This window comes from Pleurodeles waltl, chromosome 4_1 (genome assembly GCF_031143425.1).
Source record: "Pleurodeles waltl isolate 20211129_DDA chromosome 4_1, aPleWal1.hap1.20221129, whole genome shotgun sequence".
Classification (NCBI taxonomy): domain Eukaryota; kingdom Metazoa; phylum Chordata; class Amphibia; order Caudata; family Salamandridae; genus Pleurodeles; species Pleurodeles waltl.
This window is the reverse complement of record NC_090442.1, coordinates 770,924,912-770,940,108: the sequence shown is the minus strand read 5'-3', so window position 1 is coordinate 770,940,108 and position 15,197 is coordinate 770,924,912. Positions and strand designations below refer to the sequence as shown.

Genomic DNA, 15,197 nt, shown 5'->3' with positions numbered 1-15,197 from the left:
CTTTCTCCCCTCTTGGGGAGATGTGTAAACAACTCTCATAAAAGGACAAAATAGAAACCTGCATGGTGGTGAGCTGTTACCTCTCCCTGGCTGGAAGACGCACAGTGCTGGCCCAAAAGGCGAGCTTCAAAGGGGAAGCTGCATTTGAAGGGCAAACAGCAAACACTCCACAGGAAGTGGTCATCAGGAGGGAGGGAAACTAGTAGCCCATTGACTAGTGATCGTAATCTCCCCTATGGGCATTTTCTTGGCATAAAAAGGGCTGGAGAAGAGGACAGAGAAAAAGTCTGACCTGCTGCACCAAGGACCCGACAAAGAGAAGCTGCACTGAGATGGACTGCACCTGCTGTACCTGGTGGCTAGCAAAGGAAAAGGGACTCTGCCTTCTGTGTCCTGCTTGTGGAGAGGTCGACTTCTGGGCCCTGCAAAAGCAAGATACTACAAGTGTCATTTGGCTAACATTCTCTTCACAGCACAAGGTCACAACAGCTGAAGAAGCCTGCTGGGGTGAGTTGGTAGCGCAGAGTTCAAAACTGCCTCTCCTTGCCAACATGCAGCCCATGGGACCAAGAGCCGACAGTCAAAAATTGCCCCCAAGCCTACTGGACCAGGGAGAGCTGTCCGAGTGCAGCTTGGTCCCACAAGAGGCTACTTCTGACAAGCTTGAGAGGACTTCGAGGAAGACCCTTGTCAACCTAGCCACATCTTCAGTAGCCTTTTGCATCATTAATATCCTGTATCCCTTGCATCAAGACCATTTCATAGAAGTCAATGGTAAAGAGCCACTGGTGCTAGAACTGGACTGGAGACTGCTTTTCTCATTGAGGTAACTGTTTCTGTGTACCTTGCTGGTCCCCCTGACTAGCTCACTGCAGGATTTGACCGCCTAAAGTAACTCTACCTGATCGCATTGATACTTATTCAAGGTTTGCTTGAAAAATGCCATTGCTTGTTTGTTTTAAATAAAAAGCTCGTATTTACTATACTTTGTAAAGTCATTTATCGCCGGAACCCTCCAGTGAATCTTTTGTGTTTTAGTGTCTAAAAATCGAAACATTTTTATAAATTGGTGTTGGATCTCTAGAGTGTCTTGTTTCCTTCTTCTGCAATTGTTCTGGTGCTGCTTAAATGCTTTACACTTGTTCCTTTGCCTAAGCCTGACTCCCTAGACCCACAGTTATCCAAGGTTGAGCTAAGGGTTTAAGAAACAAAACTTAACTGGTCCTAAAAGGTGTTGGCAGTAATCAGAAAATGGGTTATGCCTATCAAATTCGTCCTAATGTTTTGCTTTTTCACCACCTGGTTTTGACCCTTTTACTGTGAGTGAGCATCACAGCATGTAACTCACCCACAGTAAATTCATGGTAAATGGATTGTGTGCGTTTACTGCCAGTGTCCATCTTTTAAGACAATGCTGATGCGACATGGTAAAGGGTGCTCCGCTGGTTACACGTCTAAGGGCTGCACATGAGACTCCTGTCATGCGCAGACAGGTAACCGCACAGGTAGCCTGGCACAGAGGGGGCTCTGAGGGTTGGATATTGAACTGGGGTAGGCCTCATAATGTTAGTGTACACTCATAGGGAAAGTCAGCATGATTTACTGTCTTGTCTGCAGTGACACTCCATTAAACACCTATGGTGAAGGCTGCCTTGGAGTGCAGCTTGCTTTCTCCTTGGCCTACACAGACCAGTGTCATATGGAATTAGAGTGTAACATGCATGGGAAAATCAATTCTTCAAGTTCCCAAAATATATCTGTACAGCCTATATGACATTGAAGAGCGTTTTATTTCTCTGGCTCAGGTCAGGATCAGAGCCCAGGCCCTGGGTAACCCTGCTGTACTAAGTTAAATACATTTCTCTATAGGAGGAGGAACAAAGGCCTCCTCACACAAAGGGAGCAATTAGCAGTGCTTCACTCAGCTCCTGAGGAGGAAAGGGATGAGGCGAAATGCTCTTCGTCTATTAATCAGCTGTATCACTGTACCAGGGACAGGCACACCCACAAGCCCACTGAACAAAGGAGGAAGCACAGACCTCTGAAGCCAACCCAGGAGGGGGTTCCCTTTGATTAGCTGAGGTCCTCAAAGCAGATCTGACAAATGACTCCTGGGTGACAATATTTTGAAATGTCCCAGCAGGCTGTGCAGGAAGGTTAGGACAGGGGCGTAGAGATGATGTGGGACCCCAGAATAGGTAACAGGTGCCTCGCTTCTGGAACCTACCACCCCCAACTTAAAAGGTCTTGCGCAAGGTGGAGAACTCTATCTTGGTTGAAACTTTTTGCTGGACACTGTGACTGGCGGTGGCGGACATAGACAATTGGAAGGAAGAACCTCCTGATGGCCATCTGTACTAGGATCTCTAACTTCAGCTGACTCCAGGGCCACTGGGGCTCTTCCCATGATCAGGGAAGCTGGACCACTTACACCCCAGAGGACTAGTTGGGGAAAAGACTAGGCTTCTGCACAACAAGAAGAGAAGTCCCAGAGAACACCAAGGACAAAGGCAGGTGCAGGGAGCCAGTGGAACCAGCTCTCTGCAAAGTTTGCTGTCTTAGAGGCCAAGAGGCCCATGGAAAATGCTTCAGGTGGTTAGGGCTGGAGCAAAATGAGCCCAAAAGCAAGTAAAACAGCCCAACTCGGCTACAGTTAGAAGTAAACAGAGAATATAGCCTTTGACATCCCCCACCCCCCAAAGCATGTGGAGCTACGCTACCCAAGCCTTTTCAAACTCCGGGGTGGGCCAGGGGGTCGCCACAAGGTGAAATGCCAATTCTCATATGCTGGGAGGTGACATGCGTGAAGTCCCCAACCCAGCATTTCCGGGCCTAGGGACCTCACCCCCCAAGCTAGGTTATTTGTTAGGGGGGCTCCGGACCCTAAGTCAAGGCCCCTGATGGTGGCAATAACGGGGAGCGCAGCCATGCTTCTGCCGAGTGAGGAAGAAGGGGCCCAGGACTCCACCCCTGGGCCCAGGGATCAAAACAGTGTCCCCCAGTAGTGGATGGTCCATCCCACTCCCCATGCCCGTGTCTGTGGGAGGCTGATACAACCACCAGCACCTTGCCCGCAGGAGCAGGCAGGGCAGATGAGACCAGCTGGCTCCTGTGGCAGCATGAAGGAGCGCTGCATGTGCAGGGAACTCCAGGGACAGCAAGGGTGGGCTTCTTGGACTGCCCACCATCTTGAATAGTGTGAGGGATGTCGAGGTGGGACAGATTGAACAATTGTTTACTGTTATTATTGCGAACCAGCAAATGGTGATTGATAGCCAACACCACCACCCTTGAGTAGGCGTTGGGACTGCAATGGCGTGTTTGGTTCTCAGGCAACACAACTAATGGCCCATTTCCTTACATCAGTGTATTACACGGTGCGGTCACACAACCACACCATATAATACACCTTATTTCCTCACAAGGATAATGGTAATGAGCAACCTGCCTGTGAACAAGCAGACATGAACAAGGTTTTGGGCAAGTGTACAAAAGAGTATGTGTAAGGACCTCATTAAATCTTTGTGGCAGCCTGACCAGGTTGAAGTACTTCAGTCAATCCATTAGTCTTGACTTCCATGGTGGGTAGCTGCAAATCTAGGACTTCTGCCGCCCTTTCCACAACAGCAAAAGAGGTGCTCTCCTTTGTGACAGGACCAGGGTACAGAGACAAGGCCAGTGTCTGAGGAAGCATCCAACCCACTGCATCCTGAAGTTCTTGATACCAGTTTTCCCCATCATATTGGCACACCTAATAGTCCCCTTCATCATAGTTATCATTGTCTGAGTCAGTGACAAAAAGATTGTGTAAAGTCTGAGCACTAACATGTGTAAGGGCAAGGTATCATAATCTGAGTGGTTGCCCAAATGTGCGTGCCAGTCAGAGTCGGGTGACATCTCAGTCTAGGTTGTGGTGGATTCTTCTCGGAATTGTATCACACTGTGGGCTGTACATCCTCCTCCGATGTCCGGAAGGAACTGGTGCAGCAGATGGTGCCAGAACCGAAGTCAACAAGAGCCAGTACTGTAGAAGCTGGCACCATGGTATGAAGTTTGACCTGCAGAAACAATGGCAGTTTGGAGTTGGATCTGTGCAAAAAAAGGATTGATCGTGATCCTGTGTTCTGTGTTTCTTTTGCAGGCCTAAAAGTGGAGCAGCCTTTCCAGCAGCTAGAGTCAAAAAAAGTTCCATTGCTGGTTCTAGAAGGCCTGGAACCAAACAAAGTTGCAGTCTAGCAGTGGACCTTTGATGAAGTGTTCCAAAGATTAATGACGCGGATGATGTAGTAGTCGGTAAATTGATATTCAATTTGTTAGCTCACCTGATAAGAACTTCCTGGAGGGCTTTAATATCATCAATGGGTAATATTCACGGTGGAGGAGAAACTATTAAGGTAGATAAATACAATCCTGAAGTTGATGTATGATGGGATTGGGATGATCATGAAGATGTAGCCTATCTTCCCCACCTTGAATGAGAGTGCCTATGAAATCTTGAACAATGTCGACATTGGGATCTCGACCAATCCCTGTAGGAGTGAGGTCTGGTGTTAAAGGAGCGAGATCTAGGGTGTCTTGGTGAGTCACTGGCTCAGTAGGCTGTGGTGGAGGAGAGTGGCGAAACTGGCAATGGAGGTGTGGGACTCGTTGGTAGAGGATGATGACAAAGAGGAAGTGGAGGCAAAGGCTGAAGCGAGTGCTGAGGAGGTGGAGTAGATTCTGCTGGAACTCGAGGCAATGCTGGTGATGCCGGAATAGTCCCCGGAGAGTTGGATGGTGAATAGACCCTGGAGTACTCCGAACCCTGAAATAGGCCCTGTGCGCTTTCATCCCTGAAAGCCACACTGCTGTCTTGGTCAGGGCAGTTGTATGACGTCTTGACGTCGAGCTATGTCACGACATCAAAGTTCTCGCCCTGCACGGTGTATCAACGTCAAATTCCCCATCGACGGTGACAGTGACATCCTCCTTGACGTCATAAGAGTTCTACATGTTTAAACAGCTATTTTAGGTGTGCAAATAGGTGCAGTACCTCTTCTCTTCCAGATGTTCTCTCTTTTCGGATCTCAAAGTCCATGACCTAGGGCACTGGTAGAGGGAGCAGTCTCTACTTCCCTGTCTGAATCACATCTTTCTTATTATCTGCTGGTCCTGCCATTGCTGATGGGGGTGCAGATGATTGTCTGCTACCTTGGAGGCTCTGATATGCTGAGCTAGCTTGGAAACTGCCTCTTCCTTTGGGCCTGCATCTTGACGCAGCCCCTCTGCTCATGTTTCTCCTGAATTGCAATGCTCCCATGGACTCTGCAGTCTTGTTATCCTTTGAGCTGTTGCAGTGCCCTAAACAGATGTTCCCTATTAAAGGGATACTTATAATGTTGCCTTGCACCTCCAGTTTTACATCCTGAGATTCATAACCATGAATGGGATTGCAATGTTATCCTCGCCATCATTTGGTGAGCTGTGTCAGCTGCATCTGAGGCCAATTTTAGGCATGTATTTGCAATAGTCTTGCCTTCCTCGGCTAGGCTTGACGCCCTCTTTCCATATTGTTCAGGTAGGTATTTCATGTGCTTTGCCATCTCCTTCTAATGCTGAATGCAAACCTGTTTAGGGGGGCACTCAAGTTTGCTATATGACATTGACTGGATGCGCTCCTCTTCAATTTTCAGTTCATGATCCTTTTACACTCTTTGTCTGGACTTTGCCCAGATGCTGATGGGATGTTAGTTATCTTCCTTGCATTGGAAGTGATGATGGAGTCAGCCAGCACTGTACCCTTGATGTAGACAGGGTCTTTTGAGAAATGTTTATATTACATCTCCGCCACTGGTGTCACTGCTTTGCATGTGGCGGGCTCTTTGAATGCCTACCTTCCCTGATTCAGTACACTGGGTAGCATTGGAAGGAATGGATTCTTTTTCTGTGATGGAATTAAGGTCTATAGTTTGAAACATGATTGAGACTTTTCTTCTTCTAGCTACACTCCATACCTGTAGGCAGCCTTCCTTTTGATATCATTGTACTTTCAATATCATCTGGAGGCAAAAGCACTGATGGATAGCAATCTACCCCTTCTTCATGGGAGTCAGTTTCTATTTCATTCCACTGCATATTCGCAGTCTTCTGATCCCTGAAACATTCTCAGGCCTTCCTGATGATCTTCCTCTTCATAGAAGGATTCCTCATAATCTTCCAGGGGCTCTGGTGTCATGGGAGTGTCCAATTCCTCAACCTCCTTCTCCTCTTGATTTTATGGCATCAAAGTTTTTTGTGGAATCTGAAATTCCTTAAGAGAATGGTCAAATCCTTTTTCTGGATCAACGCTGCCATTTTTGCTTCGAGGTGCCGCTCCTTTCTCTCGATCTCTGCTGAGCATTCTTCGGAATCAAGCAGCAACGTCGATTTTCGTTTCGCCGTAGAAGAATTCTTCAAAGAGGTGTCAGTCATTGGGCTTCTTGTCTCTGGGCTTGCCTTCAATCACAGACTTTTTTGACACTGAGGCTCCTTTTACTGCCTTAGGGTCTGATTTTCAAGACACTGGCAAAGACATTTCTTTCGGTGCTACCTATGGTCTCTTGTCTTTCTTGGGCAGTAACCTCTTGACGATTCTTATGTCTGTGTCCAAAGCTCATACACCCCCCCATCCCCCCCGCACCTTTGGCAACGTTTTCGTATTCGTCGCTCAACATACCCAGGTCTCTCAGGGACTGCTCCACTAAAAAGGGAGCTAATGCAAAGGAGTCAGGTATGACTTTGGCAAGTTTATAGTAAACCCAAATGATGTCAAGAGGTTTTCTGTCCTCTGCAGGTGGTCTACAACCTACTGTGGCAAGCCTGACTAACAGCCAGTTATCAAAGTAGGGAAAAACTGGGATCCCCAACCCTCAAAGTGTGCTGCAAGCACCACCATTAGTTTCATGTAATCCTGAGAGGCACTGGCGAGGTTAAAATGGAGCAAAGCAAACTGAAATCGCTCTTGGCCCACCTTAAACCAAGTAGGACTGCAGGATGGTTACAAGAAAGTTGGTGTTCTGCAGGTCCACAAACACCATCCAGTTGCCTGGATCCATGTCAGACATAACCTGGGCTAGCGTGAGCATCTTGAATTTGTCTTTCTTCAAGAAGGTGTTCAGAAGGCAGAGAGTTAAAATGGGGTGGTGGCCTCTATCTTTCGGCACGAGGAAATAACAGGATTAACAACCAGTTCTTATTTCTGGTGCTGGAACCCTCTCTAAAGCTCCTTTGGTCAAAAGAGTCTGCACTTCTTGTAGTAAATTGGACAGGTGCTCCTCTGAAAGACACCCTGATGTAAGTGGTTGAACAGAAATGGCAGGGAATGACCTCGCTGAATGATCTGAATGACCGACGTGTTGGATGTTATATTTTGCCACCTTTGGAGGAAATGGCTGACCCTGCTTCCCACCAGGCTGTCAAGGGCAAATTTAAGCGGCATGAAGTCGGATGCCAGAGGGGCTGTGAAGTTTGCTGCCCCTGGTGGCCTAGATACTGTCTGCTTGAGACAAATGTAGCACTGAAGAGAGTAATAAAAAAAAAACTATGGACCCTGAGAAGATGTTGCAATCTTAAATTTTTGACATTCCCAAAGATTATGTGATTTCTTCCTTGGAAGACAACCAATTGCTAACAGGAGGGGCTTTTAGTGATTGCATGGACCCCTTGATTCCTGCTCAAGGGATCAATGGAGGGAGTCCTTTTTGACAGTACAGTGGACTCATTAACTAGTGGAGTCTTATTCTTGAATGTTCTACAATGGTTGCAGTGTGTTTGTAAGATCCGATAGCAAACAGTGCAGACACTTATCATAATCATCTTAAATAACATCCTTTCAGGATAAGTGCATGCATAATAAAAATGAAAAATGTTGTAGCTTCTTCTAATTTTAGAACACTATCTTTCTGAAAAGGCCGGGGAAAACAGATTGCAGACAATTCACTTTTGACCACCTGTCACAAAACTTACTCAGCAGAATAAGAAAGTGTTGTGGAGTCTAGTATTCTTAAACAAAGCAAGTAAATGGCTTGCCCATGGCAAAGACGTTGTCATCAATCCATCTGAACTCTGTTTTTTTGGCCACAATTGAGGTTAGATTTGGTTAGGGAAAAGTGAATCCACTTGCAACAAAGTAGAAAAACAATTATTCACCTGCTGTAGAGACAGTTCATTTGGGAAAGCGCCATCAATATCTTCATCCTCACTGGAAGAATGAAAGTGGTGGGTGCTCACCTGAAACAAAGCAGCATGAGAAAGTTACCTCAGACCACTTTCAAAGAGGTTATTCAAGTTTGACTTCCATAATCTCATAGCATCATAAATATACAACAAAGTGAAAAACAAAAGGAGTTGTTTAATAAACTTGGATGGGGAAAATATCCATGAATCAATAGCCAATTTAGGGGAACACCATTAATGTCTCTCAACATTCTTGGCTGGACGTGCCCTTTACTCACAGTGAACTAATGCTTCAGGCTCCAGATTCCTGCGCTACTATCTTTAATTTTCAATAGATAAATAAATAAGGAAAGTTTACTTTCTCAGAGCAGTATTTTAGCACTACTGTATTTAGAATAACATTCTGTTTAGCACATTTCCTGTTATAACGATCTCTAAACATATGACAATTGGTATGCACCCATCTCACCTTAGCAGATTTCTTGGAAGACACATTCCATGCTGCCACCTGCACAAAATCTTGGTGGCAACTCAGACGAGAATATCTGGAGGTTACATAAATGTTGGGCTTGAACAAAACAAGAGACACTGGGTGGAGAACAGGAAAGATGCAGGAAGAGAGCTGAGGAGCCAGACTTGAAGTTCAAGAATGTACAAAACTCGAGGGTGTCTACCTCTGTACAGTAAATAGAAGCGCTATTGCGAAGGCCATGTACAGTACAGCTGGCGAAGCCTCAAACATAGCATGAGGTGAGAATGGGGAACCTGCCCTTTAAGGGATTGGAGGTGTGTTTACAAGTGTGTCAGCCCACAATGTCAGACCAGGGCAGTCAAATGTTCTCTTTAGAAGCCGAGTGTGGCATACACTACAACATTTATATATGAAAATAGTTGCACTAACATTAAATGTGTGTGAGGAGTTGCTCACTAGGATATGAGAAAGAAGGACAAGTTATTTACCTTCAGTAGTGCATTTTCTCGTAGAGACACTATCCACTTGCTGAGTCCTTACTTTAGAATTTCCCCAGTCATCAGTCTGGATCCGGAGATATTTCTCAAGCAGTACCCCTGCGCGTCATCGAGTGGTATGGATTGGCTGTATGCCCATCATCGGCTCCGGATATGTTGCGGGTCCCATGTAGGCGCCACACTGACGTGTTGACATCAGTTTCTTTTCACAACTTTCCACGCTGGAAGCACAGAGCCATAAAGAACACTAACCACTGGTGAGTCAAAACTAGGGCCCTGAAAGAGTCACTGTACCTAGAGATCAGTTCGCAGAGCAGGGAGGGTAGGTGGGTTGGTAAGGAATCTGCAACTAGATATTGTCTCTCCCAGACAAGGCATTTTCGAAGGTAAGTAACTTGTTCATCTGGTATAGACTGATAACCGCAGATTCCTTACCTTAGAATACATACCTAAGCAATTCCTCCCTGGAGGTGGGACTGCAAACTAAGATCACACTAGGAAGTCCTGCAGGACAGAATGGGCAAAGTGCCTGTCCCTATGGCCCGACTGTCCGGGCAGTAGTGTTTGGTAAACGTGTACAGAGATGCCCACATTGCACCTGATAGATATCAAGGACTGGAACGCCACGTGCTAACACAGTGGTCACAGCTTTAGCTCTGGTAGAATGAGCACACAAACCCTCAGGGTGTTGTTTCTTAGCCCGTGTATCTGGAGATGGTTCTCTTCAGGACTGTCAGACCTCTCTTCACACCCACATACCTATCAAAGAGTTGATCATCCACCCAGAACTCTTTGCTACGATTAAGGTAGAATGCCAAGCTCTCTTTGTATGCAGGTGGTGGAGACTCTCCTCTGCCTTAGAAGGATGAGGGATTGTGTAAAAACTAGGCAAGGTTATGGATTGGCTTACATGGAAGGGAGTAACCACTTTTGGCAGAAAGGAGGCCCTAGTGCAAAGCACTACTTTGTCAGGATAGATGGAAAGGTATGGCGGCTTAGATGACAATGCCTGCAGCTCACTCACCCTGCAGTCAGATTTAATGGTCACAAGGAAGGCTCTTTCCTAAGTGAGAAGCCTGACAGGACAATTGTGGAGAGGCTAGAAAAGAATGCACATCTGAAATGTCAAAACTAAATTCAAATCCTATTGGGGCATAATGAATGAAGATGAAGGAAACATATGAGTAAGGCTTTTAAGGAATCTATTTACAATAGGAGACTTAGACAAGAAGATTGATCAGTCAACCGCAAAAATGCAGAATTGACAGAGATAACCTTTGAGAGTTCCCATAGCAGAGCTCTGCTGGGACAGAGAAAGGATAAATATGAGCTCCAAGAAAGGGGCAAGTAAGGGGGTCAACAGACTTGTCTATACACCATGCCACAAATTTCTTCCAACAACAAGCATTTACCGTTTTGGTGGAGGGGTGCCTGCCTGCCAAGATTACGTTACAGATTTCGCCCTGAAGGTTAAAAGCTGTGAACTGTCACCACTCAATCTCCACACAAGAAGGCAGAGACTGGACAGGTTAGGGTGGAGAACTCCCCAATGCTGCTGTGACAAAAAATCCTCCTGAAGGGGCAGTCTGATATGAAGATCAATGGCCATGCTCAGAATGCCAGACTCTTTGTGACCAGTCCAGAGCCACAAGGATTACTTGAGCCCAGTTGTCTGAGGAGAAGTCGTATGGATGGAACGGCGTGCAGCAGGTCTGTGTTCCACTCATGGCCATAATACATCACCAAGCAATTGCTGCATTGGAAACTGCAAAGCGCAATACTGCTGACATTGCCCTTTCTCTGTGGAAGCAAACTGATCTTACCAATGCTCTCCCCACTCCTGAAAGAGATCTTGCTCCACCTCCAGATGGAGACACCATTCATGATCGAATAAGCATTGTCAGTTGAGTTTTTCCGCTCTGGCGTTCAGACAGCCTACTAGATATTGAACCACCAGGAAAATGCGCTGATATTCCAACCATGTCCAGAGGCGCAGAGCCTCCTGACAAAGGGTCTATGATGCATGTTGTGGAACCACATGGCAGTGGTGTTGTTCGCGAACACCTGCACTACCTTCCCTTTAAAAGAGGAGCTCCAAAAGATTGGTGTGGAGTCCGTACTATGCCAGAGACCAGACGTCTCTGATTTCCGCCTCTCCCAGATGGCCGCCCCATCCCAGGAGTGATGCTTCTGTCACTACTCTGAGATCTCATTGGGGAAGGGAGAGGAATCTGCCTCTAACGCAATTGCAGTTTGTTAACAACCAATGCACATCTTGCGCAGCTCCCGCCGAGATCTGGATCATGTCAGAGAAATTCCCCTGATGCCGCACCCAACGGAACTTCAGGTCCCACTGTAGAGCCCGCATATGCCATCTGGCTTCAGTCACCAGCAGGATGCCACTGAGGGGGTAGGTTTAGTGCTGCCTTGTGGCCCCCATTGTATTTACCTCAACCCCAGGATTATCGAACCCTTACACCGCTTTACTCATCCATGAGCAGCGCATCTGTGTGCACCCCAGTCTCCACTGGTTAACATTGGGCACCCGACTCCGAATTCGACCCCTGCACCTTGCCGCCCCTGTGCCGCTGTGGGTGCATGCTTGGCACTGATTTGAACCTTGGCTGGTGGTGACATAAAACCCCAAAGACTGGATTTGTAAGTTGTGTACTTACCTGCAAAACTACATTTTGTTTCCCCCCCCACAGGTTAACTTTGTTGAACTGAAAAATTGCACTAAGGTCTAGCATGTACTGATGCAACCTTTCCTACACACAATTACGCGACAGATGCTCTTTTGTTACTAAGTTATAAAGAGCTTCATAATCATGCACATTGTTACTTTTTAACCAGCCACCTAGTATCTTCACTGAGAAGTCTACAAAATCGATCCAGGACTGACTGAGCTTTTTGAGTCTCCCAACATTTGATTATATCTTCCTCGGTGATAAGCCCAAAGCTCTCAATCATAGTATACTTGCACCTGACTCATTCAGTGTCAGAAGTCTATCCCTGTACTTTCCTGAGAACAGAGGAGAGCCCCAATGCTGTTTGTCAGGTTTTCTGGCAACATAGGCCCTCTCATAGGCTTTGAACCATTTGGTGTTATCATCACCTTCCTCATATTTGGGGACAATCCTGTTGAGGATTTTAGGGTCATACTGCTCTACTCTGTCCCAACGTATAAAACTGCTGCCACCATTCATGGGCGTTAAACCTATTTCTCTTCTCTTTTTCTATTGCTAGGATTCTGTGCTCCAGGGCAAGACTCCAAGCTAATCTCCCTAAAAGCCTCTCTTCTTCAGGGACACAGGGTTCACTCTTAAGTGATGGAGGGTCCAGTTCCTTCACCTATTCTGCCCTGATCTACAGGATCAGTGACCTCATCCATAGGATGGGCCTGCTCATACTGTGCAAGTAGCTGCTGGAGCTTGGCAGTGCTAGTGTTTGAACCTGTTTTTATTTTGTACCCTTTACAGAGGGCCCTTAACTGCTTGTGGGAAGGCTAAAGGTAAGGGGTGACGTTCAGCTCCATCACCCTATCCCTCTGATGTACTCATTATTTTACTAAAGTTGGGAACTTTTTAAGCTGCAGAAAAAACCCTTGCAGGTTTTTGTGATCGTAACGTTTTTACTGTTAAGCTGCAAGGGCCTGCCCTGGGCCATAACAGTACCTTTAAGAATTTGGAAACATACCCAGTTCAAAAAATGCAATTTAACTAAAGTCAATTTTTGGATTTACTTGTGTAATCAGCTATTGGCTAAGTGGTGTCAACAAATGCAAAGTCATAGACTCCACATCTGTTCCACCAATGTAGGAAGCTGGCTCTCTATATAGTGCACTAAAATGATGCACACTATGCAGAGAGTCCTGTGGATCCCCAATTGGTATTACAGAGGTAAAAACAGATAGGACTAATGCTGTATTTTGTGGTAGTGTGGGCGAGCAGCTAGGCTGATCAGAGAGTAGTGCTAAGCATTTGTTGTACTCACAAAGGCAATAAATGAGACACACACCCAAAGAATAAATCCAAGACCAGTTAAGAAAAATAACATTTCTTTTGATATATGCTTCAAACCCAGGAACTTCATAATCAGGTAAGTAGATTTTCAAACATAAATACTTTGCAGTTTCAAAAATCAACACTTAGTGCTATTTTTCAGTTCAGCAATGTTAACCTATGGGAGAAAAACAAGAATGCAGTTTTGCAGTTAAGTACACGGTTAACAAATCCAGGCAAAATTCAAATCAGTACCACGAGTGCGCCCACAGCGGCACAGAGGCGGCTGGGTGCAGAGGTCAAATTCGAACTCGGGTGCCCAATGTTAACCAATGGAGACTATGTGCGAACAGAATTGCGCTGCCCACAGGGGTGTCACGGGTTGATCTCCTGAGGTTGAGGTAAGTACAAGGGGAGCCACAAGGCAGCACCAATCTTACACCCTCAGCGGCACGGGGGCAGAGTGCCAACACAGCGTCGGGTGCCCAGTGTTAACCAATGAGGGGAATCAGATTTGGGAAAAGGCTGCAGGCTTAGGCCAGGAGCATAAATGAAGAAAACCCACAGCTGCTTGGGTAAGCTCTGAAACTAGAGGATGTAGGGACACCAAAGGTCCAGCTCCCCAAGGTCCAGAGGCTACGGGTACAGGGGTGTCCTTTGGCGTCGGGAACAGCTTACCAGACAGGTCACAGGGGGGAGTCTTAGGTTTGAGGCTGCAGGCTTTGAAGCAGTATGGCAGGGGTCAACCCACGGTTGACTCTGACTCAGAATCGCTGGGGAACCTTCACAGAACTGGTGGGTCACTTGGACTCAGGCCATGGCCGTCAGGCGCAGAGGTGGGTCCAGAGGTGGCTTTGCAGTTCCTCAGGGCAGAGTTCTTTTCTTTCAAAGTTGTTTTCTCCTTGAACGGGTCCACTGTTCTCTGGAGATCGTGATCTTTGTCAAAGGCATGCAGTCCTCCCAAAGCTTTGGACGTCACTGGGCTGCAGGCCAGGTCATCTTTTGGCACAGGATTGTCAAGGGCTGCAGACGAGCCGTTAGAGCTGGGGCGAAGTCAGTTGGTGACTGTAGTCTTCTCTGATGGTGTGACTCTAGTATCCGGCTCTTCTTAGGTCATCAAGAATCTGAGTTCTAGGGTTCAGGCTTGCCCTCTAAATACTCAAGTTAGGGGTGTTGCAGGGAGTACCAGGCAGTAGCCAATGGGCTGACCACCTTTCTTATGACCACTTCCACTGGGAGGTGGGCATAATCCTAGCCCTAGTGCCCTAATTCCTTTCAAACAAGATGGAGGAATTTAACAAGTAGTGCCCACTGTAGCTTGTCCACCTTATGGGTGGGACTGGCATGAAGCAGGCACTCATCCTAATTTAACTAAGTTTGCCACCTGTGCTGCTGCCAGCCAAATGTGGGGTCAGGACAGGGGGGTTGGTCATCTCCACCATTTGGAGAGACCTGGGTCACATTACAAAGGTGGCAAGGCCTTTGAAGCTCCCTGCCCTGGAATGCCCATCCTGCCTGGAAAAGGAGGTCACACCTCTTCTTAGAGTAGGTCTTTATTCTGAGCCCTTAAGAGCGCTGGTTCTCACCTCAGGGGACCAGAACTCGGTCTAAGGTGGCTGCACTGGTTTTGGCCAGTCATGGCCCACGCATGGATTTGGTAGGTTTTCAGAGGGCATCTCTAAGGTGCCCTCTGAATGCATGTATTAATAAATCCATCACTGGATTCAGTGAGGGTTTCTTTTTACGATATGTTTGATACCATGCTTCGCTATCTTCAGTGAAGCCATAATGAACTTGTAAATGACCAGTGTTCAGCACTTGCACTGAAAATGGCTTCCCTGTTCACTTACTACGTCTGAGACTCGACAAAGGCATAGCAGGGACATATCTGCTCATGCAGGTATGCCCTCACATGTAATATAATGCGCCCTGCATTTAGGGCTGGAAGACTTGCTAGAGGGGTGATTTACATATATTGCATGAAGTGTAAAGGAGACAGGGCACACAGGCTGTGTGCCATGTCGTGTTTTCATT

At 46.7% G+C, this 15,197-nt stretch overlaps 1 protein-coding gene across 2 annotated transcripts in view; it reads right to left on the bottom strand.

Annotated features, from left to right (window-relative positions):
- PPP6R2 (protein phosphatase 6 regulatory subunit 2) overlaps positions 1 to 15,197 on the bottom strand; it is an 891,343-nt gene that overhangs the window by 388,206 nt on the left and 487,940 nt on the right. For both annotated transcript variants that reach the window (XM_069229423.1, XM_069229422.1), the window contains exon 15: positions 8,167 to 8,247. In XM_069229423.1, the coding sequence (XP_069085524.1) occupies positions 8,167 to 8,247 (81 nt within the window). The remainder of the gene's footprint in view (positions 1 to 8,166; positions 8,248 to 15,197) is intronic.